At 36.7% G+C, this 12,071-nt stretch overlaps 3 protein-coding genes and 1 non-coding gene across 4 annotated transcripts; 2 read left to right on the forward strand and 2 right to left on the reverse strand.

The window, feature by feature from the left end:
• Positions 1 to 141: 141 nt before the first annotated feature.
• On the forward strand, positions 142 to 1,216 carry EXPA13 (expansin A13). Its single transcript, XM_012994927.2, has one exon. The coding sequence runs from the start codon at positions 268 to 270 to the stop codon at positions 1,060 to 1,062; it is 795 nt and encodes a 264-aa protein (XP_012850381.2). The 5' UTR covers positions 142 to 267; the 3' UTR covers positions 1,063 to 1,216.
• A 1,314-nt stretch (positions 1,217 to 2,530) lies between these two features.
• On the forward strand, positions 2,531 to 4,743 carry LOC105969923 (pentatricopeptide repeat-containing protein At2g29760, chloroplastic). Its single transcript, XM_012994694.2, has one exon. The coding sequence runs from the start codon at positions 2,641 to 2,643 to the stop codon at positions 4,558 to 4,560; it is 1,920 nt and encodes a 639-aa protein (XP_012850148.2). The 5' UTR covers positions 2,531 to 2,640; the 3' UTR covers positions 4,561 to 4,743.
• Positions 4,744 to 7,388: 2,645 nt separating this feature from the next.
• On the reverse strand, positions 7,389 to 7,474 carry TRNAM-CAU (transfer RNA methionine (anticodon CAU)). Its single transcript is given in 2 exon segments — positions 7,389 to 7,424; positions 7,437 to 7,474. It is a non-coding gene; the product is annotated as a tRNA-Met (tRNA).
• Positions 7,475 to 8,128: 654 nt separating this feature from the next.
• SAG18 (senescence associated gene 18) lies at positions 8,129 to 11,153 on the reverse strand. Its single transcript, XM_012994997.2, has 7 exons — positions 10,796 to 11,153; positions 9,867 to 9,966; positions 9,638 to 9,758; positions 9,409 to 9,530; positions 9,008 to 9,129; positions 8,775 to 8,934; positions 8,129 to 8,399 (listed from the first exon to the last, which is right to left on the reverse strand). Exons 1-7 carry the CDS (start codon positions 10,920 to 10,922, stop codon positions 8,285 to 8,287), a joined length of 867 nt encoding a protein of 288 aa, XP_012850451.2. The 5' UTR covers positions 10,923 to 11,153; the 3' UTR covers positions 8,129 to 8,284.
• Positions 11,154 to 12,071: the final 918 nt, after the last annotated feature.

Below are 12,071 nucleotides of genomic sequence, written 5' to 3' on the forward strand. Positions count from 1 at the left end.
ACTAATTGCCAAAAAGCATATAGTTAATTTTGTCAATCATACTAAATTTATTTTCATTTATTCAGATATATTTTAATCACATAAATATGACCTTTGTCTCTCTACTTTATCTTTTTTTTCTTTATTTTTTTTTTTCTCTTTTCAGTTTGAAAAATAAAGCACTAAAATTAGTAAAGGCAAACAAGTAATGAACAAATAAGTATTAAAAATCTCAAAGTGTCTGCTGCTCCTTCCGCCGCTCCGCTCCGCCCTCCGCCGCCGTTCAAAATGCCAACAGAGCGCCTCCGCCTCATCCTACTAACCCTCACACTCTCACTCTCGTCGGCGGTTCTCGTCGGCTGCCACTACTTCCCCTCCACCCCGTCCGCCGCTTCCCAGTCCGACTGGAAATCCGCCCGCGCAACCTACTACGCCGCCGCGGACCCCATCGACGCCGTCGGCGGCGCGTGCGGCTACGGTGACTTATCCAGGAACGGATACGGCAAGGCCACCGCCGGACTCAGCACCGTCCTCTTCGAGAAGGGCCAGATCTGCGGCGCCTGCTTCGAAATCCGCTGCGTGGAGGACCTCCGGTGGTGCATCCCGGGAACCTCAATCATCGTCACCGCCACGAACTTCTGCGCCCCCAACTACGGATTCGACGCCGACGGCGGCGGGCGGTGCAACCCGCCGAACTCGCACTTCGTCCTCCCAATCGAGTCGTTCGAGAAGATCGCCATTTGGAAGGCGTCCAATATGCCGGTCCAGTACCGGAGGATCAGGTGCAGGAAGGAGGGAGGGGTCCGGTTCAGCATGGGCGGCGCCGGAATATTCCTGTCGGTGCTGATTAGCAACGTCGCCGGCGCCGGAGACGTGGCGGCGGTGAAAATCAAGGGCTCGGTAACGGGGTGGCTTCCGATGGGGAGGAATTGGGGGCAAAATTGGCATATAAATGCGGATTTGAAGAACCAGCCGCTGTCGTTCGAGATAACGAGCAGTGATGGAATCACACTTACTTCTTACAATGTTGCCCCCAAGAATTGGGATTTCGGACAGTCTTTCGAAGGTAAGCAGTTCGATTAATTCCTACTGAGTTTTTTGTGCGATATTTTTTTTGATGGGGAAGAAAGAGAGTGTTCTGTTCAGTTCAGTTCAAGTCTGGTAATTTATTGTATAATAGTAATATTGGATGTTTTTGTAGTGTATCTCTTATTTTCATTATTCTAATTGTCTAAAATGTGTTGGGGTTTTTTTTTGACATTTTTTTGGGTAAATTATAATCAACCCTGACCTAAGATTAAATTATGGAAAAAAAAAAATCATTTATCTTTGAGTAATTACAAGTAATCCTTTAGTTATGTGTTGTCTGACACTTTATCGTTACAATTTCAAATTTACCTATTTAACGAGGTGTTTTTTCATAAGACAATACATAATTGATGGGTATTTGTAATTATCCAAACAGTAATCTGGTCTTACCTCAGGGAGTTGGCTGTAATTTGCTGATTTTTTTTATTTATGGTTTGATCACTTGTAAAGTAAAAACTTGGCACAAATTCTTGGAATGGTTTAACTATGTAGCTAAGTTTTCACAATGAGACAAGGGCTCAACTTGGAATCTTCAGATGGATTAAAATTTACAAAAGTTAATATTTCATGAGGCTCATATTATTGATTCAACTGTTATTCCGTACTAGTGTGAATACCAAAAATAACACTACTCGTCAAAGTTAGTGTATGATACGAAAAACGAAAAACAAAAAACAAAAAACAAAAAACGAAAACTTTTAATACGATATAAAAAGTCATAGTGAGATGCATAGATGTAATTTAAGAAATAAAAATATGTTTTAGATAAAATAATCGAACGGAAACTTTTAATAATTGATATGTAATATGATATAATTCAAAAACTTAAAACTAAAATTCAAAGTACAAACATCAACAATTAAAAGTTTTTTTTTCTTTTCTACTTTCATGCTCGTTTTACCTCGTAATAGTAATCCGGATCGGCCATTGAAGTTGTTGTTATAGCTTGGCAACAAATTTGTCAAACGACCTTCAGATCTATAAATTTTGAATTTTTTGATTAGAGAGAGTTTCGATTTTTTTAGAAAAGTAGAAGAAAAAAAAACGAGACTACCGCAACATATAAACCAATTCCAATCTCAGTAAAAATCTCGTTGCAATAGCATTTCAATAAAAATAAGACAAGGCTACTTCTTTATAATCTCCAATTTTAACCGATTTTGAATCTAGTAAATAAAATTTTGGTCAAACTCGTGACAAATAACTAGTCTATTGTGTAGTCTGGTTTCAGTGCACTTTAGGTGACGAAAGTTGTCTCGACAATTAAAAAAAGAATATACAACAATAATTAACTAGTTTTCAATTCAATCATTGTTTACATAATAATAATTTCGTGTCTCAAAAATTCATTCAATTTTCGTTGCGAAAAAATGGCTGAATTACAAAAACTTCCCTGAGCTTAGGTTAAATTACAAAAAGACACCCCATTTATCCGTAATTACCAAATTCATAATTTCCCAAAAGAAATATATATATATCATCCAATTCATAATTATTCCCGCCATCCTCCCATTTCCATTCCCATCCTCTCCAATTCACAGACGCTGCGCAGTGGAAACTATAAATTCCTCCATGAAATGGGAAACCCAAGCTTCTGTAAAGCCGATCACGGGTACCATTTTGGAACCTTTCTTCAAACCGCCACAAATCCCAGTCCAACCCTCCTCTTACGCCGCCGTTTTCCGGGCATTCACCGGCAAAAGCCTCCTCAAACAAGGTCAGCAGCTCCACGCGCACATGCTCATCCGCGGCGTCAGCCCAACCGCTTTCCTCGCCGCCAAAATGGTCGCCATGTACGCTAGCTCCGGCGACATCTCCCCCGCCTCCCGCATCTTCCACTCCGTTCGAGAACCCACTACGCTGCTGTTCAATTCCATCATTCGCGCCTACAGCCTGTACAGATTTTCCGGTGAGACTTTGCAATCCTTTGCGCGGATGCATTCGTCGAGTCTTCGAGGGGATTATTTCACCTACCCGTTTGTTCTGAAGTCCGTCGCCGACTTATTCCTCATCCGTTTCGGAAAATGCACTCATGGTTTGATCGTGAAAGATGGGTTGGATTTCGATGTGTACGTGGGGACTTCGTTGATCGATATGTATGTGAAATGCGGTGAATTGAGCGATGCACGTAACGTGTTCGACCAAATGCCTGAAAGAGACGTGTCGTCTTGGAACGCGTTGATTTCAGGTTATATGAGAGACGGCACCTTCGAGTTAGCCCGTGAGCTATTCGACAAAATGCCAGTGAAGAATATCGTGTCGTGGACGAGTATGATTTCTGGGTACACTCAAAACGGGCTTGCCGACAACGCTCTGCAACTGTTCGACGAAATGTCGAGCCAAGACTCAGAAATGAAGCCCAATTGGGTTACGATTATGAGCGTCTTGCCAGCATGCGCACACTCATCCGCATTAGAGCGTGGCAAGAAAATTCATAATTTCGCCCAAGAAAAAGGGTTGGATTCTCATCCTTCAGTCCAAACAGCACTCGTCGGAATGTACGCCAAATGTGGCAGCCTAGCCGACGCTCGGTGGTGCTTCGATAGAATAAAACCGAACTCGAAAAACCTGGTTTCTTGGAATTCGATGATCACTGCATATGCTTCTCACGGGCTAGGCATGGAGGCAGTCCAAACTTTCGAGGACATGATAGAATCTGGTGTGGGCCCCGATGGAATTTCGTTTACCGGATTGTTATCCGGCTGTAGTCATTCCGGCCTAGTAGATATTGGATTGAGATATTTCGACTCAATGAGTTCGGTATATCTTGTCGAAAAAAAACACGAGCATTACGCCTGCGTAGTGGATCTTTTGGGGCGTGCAGGAAGATTAGTGGAAGCTTACGAACTTATCTCTCGAATGCCAATGCAAGCTGGGCCGAGTGTTTGGGGTTCTTTACTGGCTGCCGGTAGATGTCATCGTAATTTAGAGATAGCGGAATTAGCTGCGAAAAAGTTGTTCGTTTTAGAACCGGAGAATAGTGGGAACTATGTTATACTCTCGAATATGTACGCAGAAGCTGGTATGTGGGAGGAAGTTGATAGTTTAAGGGGCGTGCTTAAATCGAAGTGCGTGAAGAAAAATCCGGGGTGTAGTTGGATCGAAATGAACGGAAAAGCCCATTTGTTTCTTGGAGGCGATGCTTCTCATGCACAAACGAGGGAGATTTACTCGTTTCTTGAGGAACTTCCGGAGAAGATGAAGGCGGCTGGTTACGTACCGGATACTAGGTTCGCGTTGCACGATATTAGTGAAGAGGAGAAGGAGTTTTCGCTAACGACGCATAGTGAGAAATTGGCGATTGCGTTCGGGCTGCTTAATTCGAAGGGTGGAGAAGTTCTTAGGGTGACCAAGAACCTTCGGATTTGCGGGGACTGTCACACGGCGATTAAATTTATTTCCAAGATTTACGATCGGGAGATTGTTGTGAGGGATGTGAATCGTTTTCATCGGTTTAAAGAGGGGTCTTGTTCTTGTGGCGATTACTGGTGAAAGAAAATGGAAAGTCTGCAAATTTCGTGCGGGCATTGAATTTCGCCTATTTCGGTCGATTTTAGAACAATGTTTTTTCTTTTTGAATTGCAAACATTTTGATTTTCGAATTTCCGATACAATATTTTCTTGAAAGAAATTGCAAAAATTATATTTAACTCAAAACATATGACAAAACAAAAAGTAGTAATCATCAATTTATTATTTATTAGCTTCTCATAAAACAAAAAACAAATAATGCAACTAAATAAAATGAGAGGAGTAATAATTTTAATTTAATATAATTTAATTAATTAGCAGGGAATTTTACAAAGACAAGTATCTTTAACAGAAGAAGAACAGCCGCAGATAAAATAATATATGTTAGGACCAAAGGTGTCTAGGCATACATCTGCACAGTGTTTTGATTCACAATTTTGCATTGGTATTTCCTTTATGCATTCTTCTTCTGACTTCATACCTATAACCAAATTAATAAATTAAATTAAAAAAAAAAAAAAAACAATCTTGAATAATTTCTTATTCATTTTTAAATGGTAAAACCCTTGAGTAAAATTATTGATTTTTAATTAAAAAAAAAGAAATTGAGATTTTAAATTAAAAAAAATTTCAATTTTCTAATATAAACGAACATTCCTTCTCGCACATTAATATAAAAAAAAAAAAAAAATCTGGCTTCGCCACTGAGAAGCACAGATCTCGTATTTTGTTTAGATTCTGCAATGCAGATCGAATCATCGTCCGTCTTGAGAATAAAAATAATATTAAGATTGTATAGAAAAAAAATAATAACAAGAGTAGAAATAAAGATTATAATGTGGGATTGGCAAGAAATTAAAGCACAAAATATATTATAAAAAAAATTACTTGGCAAATTTGACATGATGATTAAGCAAACCATCAAAATTGTTGCAACTTTCATTGTTTTCTTCTTTATTTATTTGTTTATTTTTGTGTGGAATAATTGGTTTGTGTTTCTCATGTATAAGTACTAGAGAGAAATATTGACTGTTGAGGCAATTTAATTTCAAATTATATAACCTTAAAGGGAATTGCACCAATTTAAATATTGAGACTTTGACTAGCTAATACACTTAGAATGAACTTAATATAATTAATCATTGTGTAAAATTGCAGTAATTTGCTATGGGATATTATTTATACAAAGTAACTACGGTGTAGCGTGTGATGAATTAGGTGTTGGAGATATTAGTATTAAATGATACATTTGACTAATAATTTTAACAGTTCAAGTGTATCAGAGTTAGGCCAAATGAAATACAAATTAGACCTACATACAAATATATTTCCCCCTTCACAACTGAAAAAAGTACAAATCAAAATATTTTATGCTTAAGTAATATTATTTTTTTACCAGAGAAAAAAATTATATTTAAATTTTTTAAACCAATAATTTTATTTGCATAAATAAGATGTTTCTCTTAATTATAAAAAAATATATTCACAAACTTCTCTATTTCTTTTTTCTGAAAAAATAATATATTAATAATGTTTGTGCTATGTTTTTTTTATGCAAGGAACACCTCGTTTCTACCAACTGAAGAAGATTATCGAAAAATTATTTCAGCTCCTAAATATTTATTGCACGTTCAAGAATTATCTTGAGATGATTCGAGTTAACTTATTATTACCTGCATCAGATATGCACAATACCACATGTAACAAAGGTACAATATAATTTTTGGTAAACTAATTAAATATAATAAAATAATACTAATTTATTTGGTACCGATATATATTATTATTTGCAGGGCATTTTACAAAGACAAGTGTCTTTAACAGAAGCAGAACAACCGCAAACAAAATAATATATGTTAGGACCAAATTTTTGCAGACATAAATCTGAGCATTTATTGGATTCACAATTTGGCATCTGCAGTGGCTTTGTGCATCCTGGTTGTGAATTCATACCTAAAACCAAAAACAAATAAAAATATATATTATATGTTAAAATAGATATTCATTATAATTTATATATAATATTTATTCATTTTCAAATGGTAAAAATTCATTATTTATATTATCGCATAAAAAATTCGGATTTCAAAATTATGACTGTTTTAATTTTCAACTTTTTTTTTAGAGAGAGAAGTGACATGCAGTCAACTATATAGGTGCACTGGATAAACCTACAATCTCGTGTAAATCAGACTGTGCTAACCATATGTGATAATCAGATTCGAACTATAATAATACCTACTATCGAATTTTCTAGATAGCTATATAAAAAAAATCATATTAATAGGTAAGAAACAAACAAATTTGTTTATGAACATATATAAACATGGGATCAACAATAAATTAAAGCATAAAATATAAACAAATTACCTGGCAAATTGGCCATGATGACGAGGCAAAGCAACAAAGTTATTGCAACTTTCATTTTTGTTCTTCTTTTTTTTTTTCCAGAGAGTTGATTTGTGTTTTTGGACAATTAATTTGACATTATATATTATTGTATGGCGCGTGGGAAGTAATATTAAAGGAAAATTCTTCAGCGTGACTATTGGAAATATTTTATTTACTTTAATGTATCTGTTTATTCTTAATTTTAATATTTGTTTGATGTTATTTCCATCGTTTATATATTTAAATATGGAATTAACCAAGTATGGGAAATACTGTAAATCGATTCTATTGATTTTATTTTATTTCGATTATTTTCATTCTTAAAAAAAATAACAAAACCATATTTTGAATTGATTTAAAAAAATTAGCGCAAAATTTGCTGAAGCTGAATTTAGGAGAAAAAAAATTAATAAAACAAAAAAATAAAGCTGAATTTGGGAGGAAAAAAATAATAAATATGGGGTGAGAGAGGCTCGAACTCTCGACCTCAGGATCACTCAACAAGCTATGAGACCTACGCGCTAGCCAACTGCGCCACCACCCCATGTTGTTACAGCAACAGAGCTTTTCTAATTCAAATGTTTCATATTCGGGACTAACATCAACAAATTAAAGTAAGCACTTCTACAATCTCTTTCCTCTAATGGAAAATATAGGACATAAATTAGTGACCAACTTTTTGTATTAGCCAGTTGTCACATCATAATTGGAACTGGAGCCCCCTCGGACTTGTTGTTTGGTCGTTTACATAATTGTTCGATATTCACTTTTACTTTTATCCCTATAACGATGTTTTCGGTAATTTGAACGCCTTTTTGAATCATTTTATCCATCCCGATATAGATGATTTTGGCTCTTTTGTGTATTGTCTTGTTCTTTTAGCATCACAAACAATTGTTTTTGCCCCTATTTTGCATTAAAAAAAAACGAGAATTATTCAATGCACATACCTGATGTACGATTTTCGTCGATGAAACTTCTGTACAATTTCAGTACGGTAGCGTAGCATTCAGTGTATAGGGCATTTTGATAACAAAATCCTCCCCTAGCTAAGGTATGTACGATGGACTTAACCAAATACTTGGCTCACAAATGAAATATTTTTCAACAAATAGACATGCGACGATTCCTGCCTAAACGACAACAACGGGGCATAAAATTTCACATTCACTATTCGTCAGTGGAAAAATATCGAGACTTTCAACTGAAAAGTATTTGTCTGAACGAGGGTGCAGTTTGTTATAATGTACAAGTACTACTGTATTCGTAGTTAAAAAAGTATTAGTACTCCGGTAATTTCTACCTCTATCATATTTTAAGTACATTTCTTCCCCCACAGAAAATCGCTACATCTTTATTTTGATTCTTCCACAGGAACAACAGCATATGTACACTCGACATCCTCTACATTGTTGCCATTTTGTTTAACCTTGGTCCACGATATTCTCCATATCTGTAGTAGAGTGACCCTGTAATGAAAAAATGTTAAAAGAAACTCATCAATACACGAACCACGAAAAAAGGGCATCAATGGCAACAAGTTATAACATAAGCAATAAAATCCGGCATCTTCATTTTGTAGCTTAATTTGACTGTGCAAATTCCTTACGTGTGAAATTGCATACTTTAAGCTATCGTAGTTACAATTCCATAACTTTTCATTGCTCTTTCTGTTTGAGGAGAATATCTTTCAATTTAATCATTTCCATCACTACTTATATTAAACTCGACAAAAACTCGTCTTCTAGTAATCAAAAATTATTGACGAGCATCGTCACATAGTACATGTCACAGCACAGGGCTACTCAAAGAGGGCATCGAACAGGGGAAAAACGAGTATATACCTTTCTTCTGCAATCTCCCTCTTTGCAAGCATTATAGTCAAGAATACAGGAACCATAGCAGCACATAAATGCTTTATCGTGTGCCCGCTCACAATATGGAAAGTAAAATTATAAATAGGTTTGTCGGCTGCTTCTTCAATCTTAGCTATGAGATAGAACCCTGAACATAAAATCAAACCTCAATCAGCATGTCATAAACCCGTAACACGACTGTAGCATTAAACAATACAAACCTGCCGCCCAAAGCCAATATGTCGAGTGTGTGTACATAGGAGGCAGTAGTATAGCCATCGCGGGAATTACTATACACGGTACAAACTGGACCACAGCATAAGGACGAAGGTCGTCGAAAAACCTACAAACAAAGAGTAGCTAAGTAGTAGTGATGAAGAAATGTACTGTAACAATCTGTACGAGGTCTTTATTTCAAGTGTGAAAACCAGTTAACGACCTCCCGTTTTGTTAAAATTTGATATCATAAATAGGCTTAACAGCAAAATATGTACCGATAATATACTAAAATTTGTAGATTTCAAGAAAAACGAACCGGCACACTGCTTTACCAAATAAAATAAACAAGATCATGTATCATTACTGACAATGGCATCTTCTCGGATTATATAATCATGCTTACCGCCAATAAACAATGCTGACTATACCGGCCAAGATGAGGGGGACGATGGACCAAGTTCCTTTACGTTCATCCACTCTTTCAATAATAAAGATCGCGATAATAGATGTAAATGCCACGGTCATCTATGAACATCAATCAGATTGCAAGTGTCAAACATAGTTTATATCTAATAACTAAACACGATAAAAAAATATGGCAAGTAATGCAGTTCAGAGTGATGAAAGCACACCGGCAAGCGGTCCCACACAAGGCGAGCATCATTAGGCTCTAGGTGATAGTAAGCTGAACCAAAAGCAACTGCTGCCACACCGATGAAAAACACTGTCCAACCGCAAAGCTCACCCTGAATGCTTTATGAACATCCACACACAAAGAAAATTGTAACATCGAAAAATTGGTAATAAATGACCACAGAATTGAGCAAATTCGCCGTGATAAGTTTTTTTTTATAATTATACCTTAGCTTAAAGTAGTTCTTGTAATAGCAAAGTACAAGGCCTATTACACCAACAACCAAGAAGGGGAAGTTGGAAATCACATTCAGCGCATTCGGAATTCCTGAATAAAATCAAATGACAAACAAAAGCAGCATGGTTTAGTAACTACGACTTCCTTGAAACAGCTACAACAATAATTAACGACAATAACAAAAACAAATGACGTCAGAAACTTTCCCAAAAAAAAAGGAATCAGAGACGACAACAGAATTCGTATATTACGATTAGTGGACGGGTTGAAGGGTAGAATGGTAATTTCAAAGGAACACCTAGTTATGGGCAAAGAGTGGAGTAAGCTAGAATATATTCCCATATGTATCCTCATTTGGCAAGTGCACTGAAACGGGTTTGGTGTCTGACCTTATACAAATTTAGGGCATTCTAGTATAGGATCATACGTTCTTCTCGTTGTTCGAGCAGTTAACGGTTTTGCTGTTTCTACTTTTTTCGTCGTTAATTGTTGCTGTTTTGTTCTTTCGTTGCTCATTCTTGCAGTTTTGTCCTTGTTTTTCCTTGTTTCTCTATCATAGATGTAATCAGAAACCTCGATTTCCAAGTAATATTCACTTGTTGGTTTCCTCAATTGGTTCCTTGTTCAAGATTACTCAGTTGAATTGAACTCATATTCACAATTCATAAAACTCTCTGATCAGGAAAAGAAAATGGAAAAAATCATCTGCATATATCCTACATGAACATAGCAAACCCTTAAATAAAAACCTCAATAACCAAAATAAATAAGGCAACAAAACCTGACTACAGAGACAAACGGACTATAAAAAAAAAAAAAACTACTAAAAGTCAACGAAGAAATAAAAATGAGCAAAATAGAGTAATCAAAAAAATATGAAAGAGAGAGAAGTCGGAGACAGGAAAACAAAAAAAGTTACCGAGGAATTGACGCTGGTCGGCGAAATCGTGGTATTCCTGGGACTGAGGAATTGCCGGAGTGACTAACATTAGAACTACGAAGCAGACGATTGCGACGCCCCATACCAACGCCGTCCGTTTCCTCATCTCCTCCGAGAAGGTGAGAGAGCCGATCGCCGTAAATTGATACTGAGAAATTCTAATTTGCGAGACTGGTTCTTCTTCTTCTTCTGAGAAAGTGTGGAGAGGAAGGGGAAGAAGAGGTAATTTCGCGCTTTCGCTTTCGTCACGGCAGGGGATCGGGTTGACATAAAGTCGCTACTGATAACAGGTCATTGTTTTAGTTTTACTCAAAAGGCGCGTGACCCACCCCGTGTTGAACTTTGGGTTTTCGATAGAGTTCAAAAATCTCTAAACTTTGCATTTTTTTCACCGAATCTGAAAAAAGTTGCACGAGTATACTTGAACTCATTAAATTGTTGCATCCGTGACTAAGAAGTATATTTTAAGCTAAATTGGCTCGTAGATTGATTGCACACGTGAAAAATAAGTGGCGATTTCGCCAATTGACTCATTTTCGTTGAAAAATGAAAAATAAGGGGCAATTGCGGCAAAGAAAGAACCACCAGCCGGCGGAACAACCGGCATCGATTGGTCGGTGGGCAAATTTTGAGACCGGAGCACCGGCGAAAAAACCAGATTCTCTTGCCTTGTGGCTTGAAAAAGTAGGGGTTTGAGAAAATTGTTTGATACATGGGGGAGTGAAAGCCATTGATGGTGTATCGGTCGAGTGGTGTGCGTGCAGCCTTCTTGGTTAATTATCAACAACAATATGGCACGAAGAGCTAAAAACTCGATACTGCGGCTCCCCTCATTGTGGACTGCACCGATCCCAGGTTGTATCAAAATCAATATTGACGCGGCTCTCTCTTTGGTATAACTTTTCATGCGATGAAATTTTTGATTTTAAAAGGATGGACGACAATTGTTTATGAAGGCGATTGTTTAGAAGTTATCAGCGTCCTAAAGTTCAGTGAAATATCTACTATTTCATATAGAGCTTTTCTCAATGAGTGTTTCAATATTTTAGGTTCTTTTTCGAGTTGCACTTTTTGGTTTATTAGACGGAAAATTAATATACATATTTTGCTATTTGTACAAAAGTTGTCTGCTTCCTAACAATTTAGCTCCGCTTCCTCTTAAAAATGAGCTTACACAAATAATGGCTTCTTAAATAATATAGATGACCAATTATGAGTAAAGTGTTGAAGATGAAAAAATATATCAAACACTAAA

Source organism: Erythranthe guttata, chromosome 2 (genome assembly GCF_056151865.1).
Source record: "Erythranthe guttata isolate IM_541 chromosome 2, IM_541, whole genome shotgun sequence".
In the NCBI taxonomy this organism is placed as follows: Eukaryota; Viridiplantae; Streptophyta; class Magnoliopsida; order Lamiales; family Phrymaceae; genus Erythranthe; species Erythranthe guttata.

What these genes read in the sequence shown, in the direction of transcription:
- EXPA13 (XM_012994927.2), top strand. Translation starts at nt 268, where the DNA reads ATGCCAACAGAGCGCCTCCGCCTCATCCTACTAACCCTCACACTCTCA.
- LOC105969923 (XM_012994694.2), top strand. Translation starts at nt 2,641, where the DNA reads ATGAAATGGGAAACCCAAGCTTCTGTAAAGCCGATCACGGGTACCATT.
- SAG18 (XM_012994997.2), bottom strand. Translation starts at nt 10,922, where the DNA reads ATGAGGAAACGGACGGCGTTGGTATGGGGCGTCGCAATCGTCTGCTTC. An exon ending in CGACCAGCGTCAATTCCTCG is followed by an intron (nt 9,967 to 10,795) that starts GTAACTTTTTTT and finishes GATTTTATTCAG; the next exon opens with GAATTCCGAATGCGCTGAAT. An exon ending in TTGTGTGGGACCGCTTGCCG is followed by an intron (nt 9,531 to 9,637) that starts GTGTGCTTTCAT and finishes TGATGTTCATAG; the next exon opens with ATGACCGTGGCATTTACATC.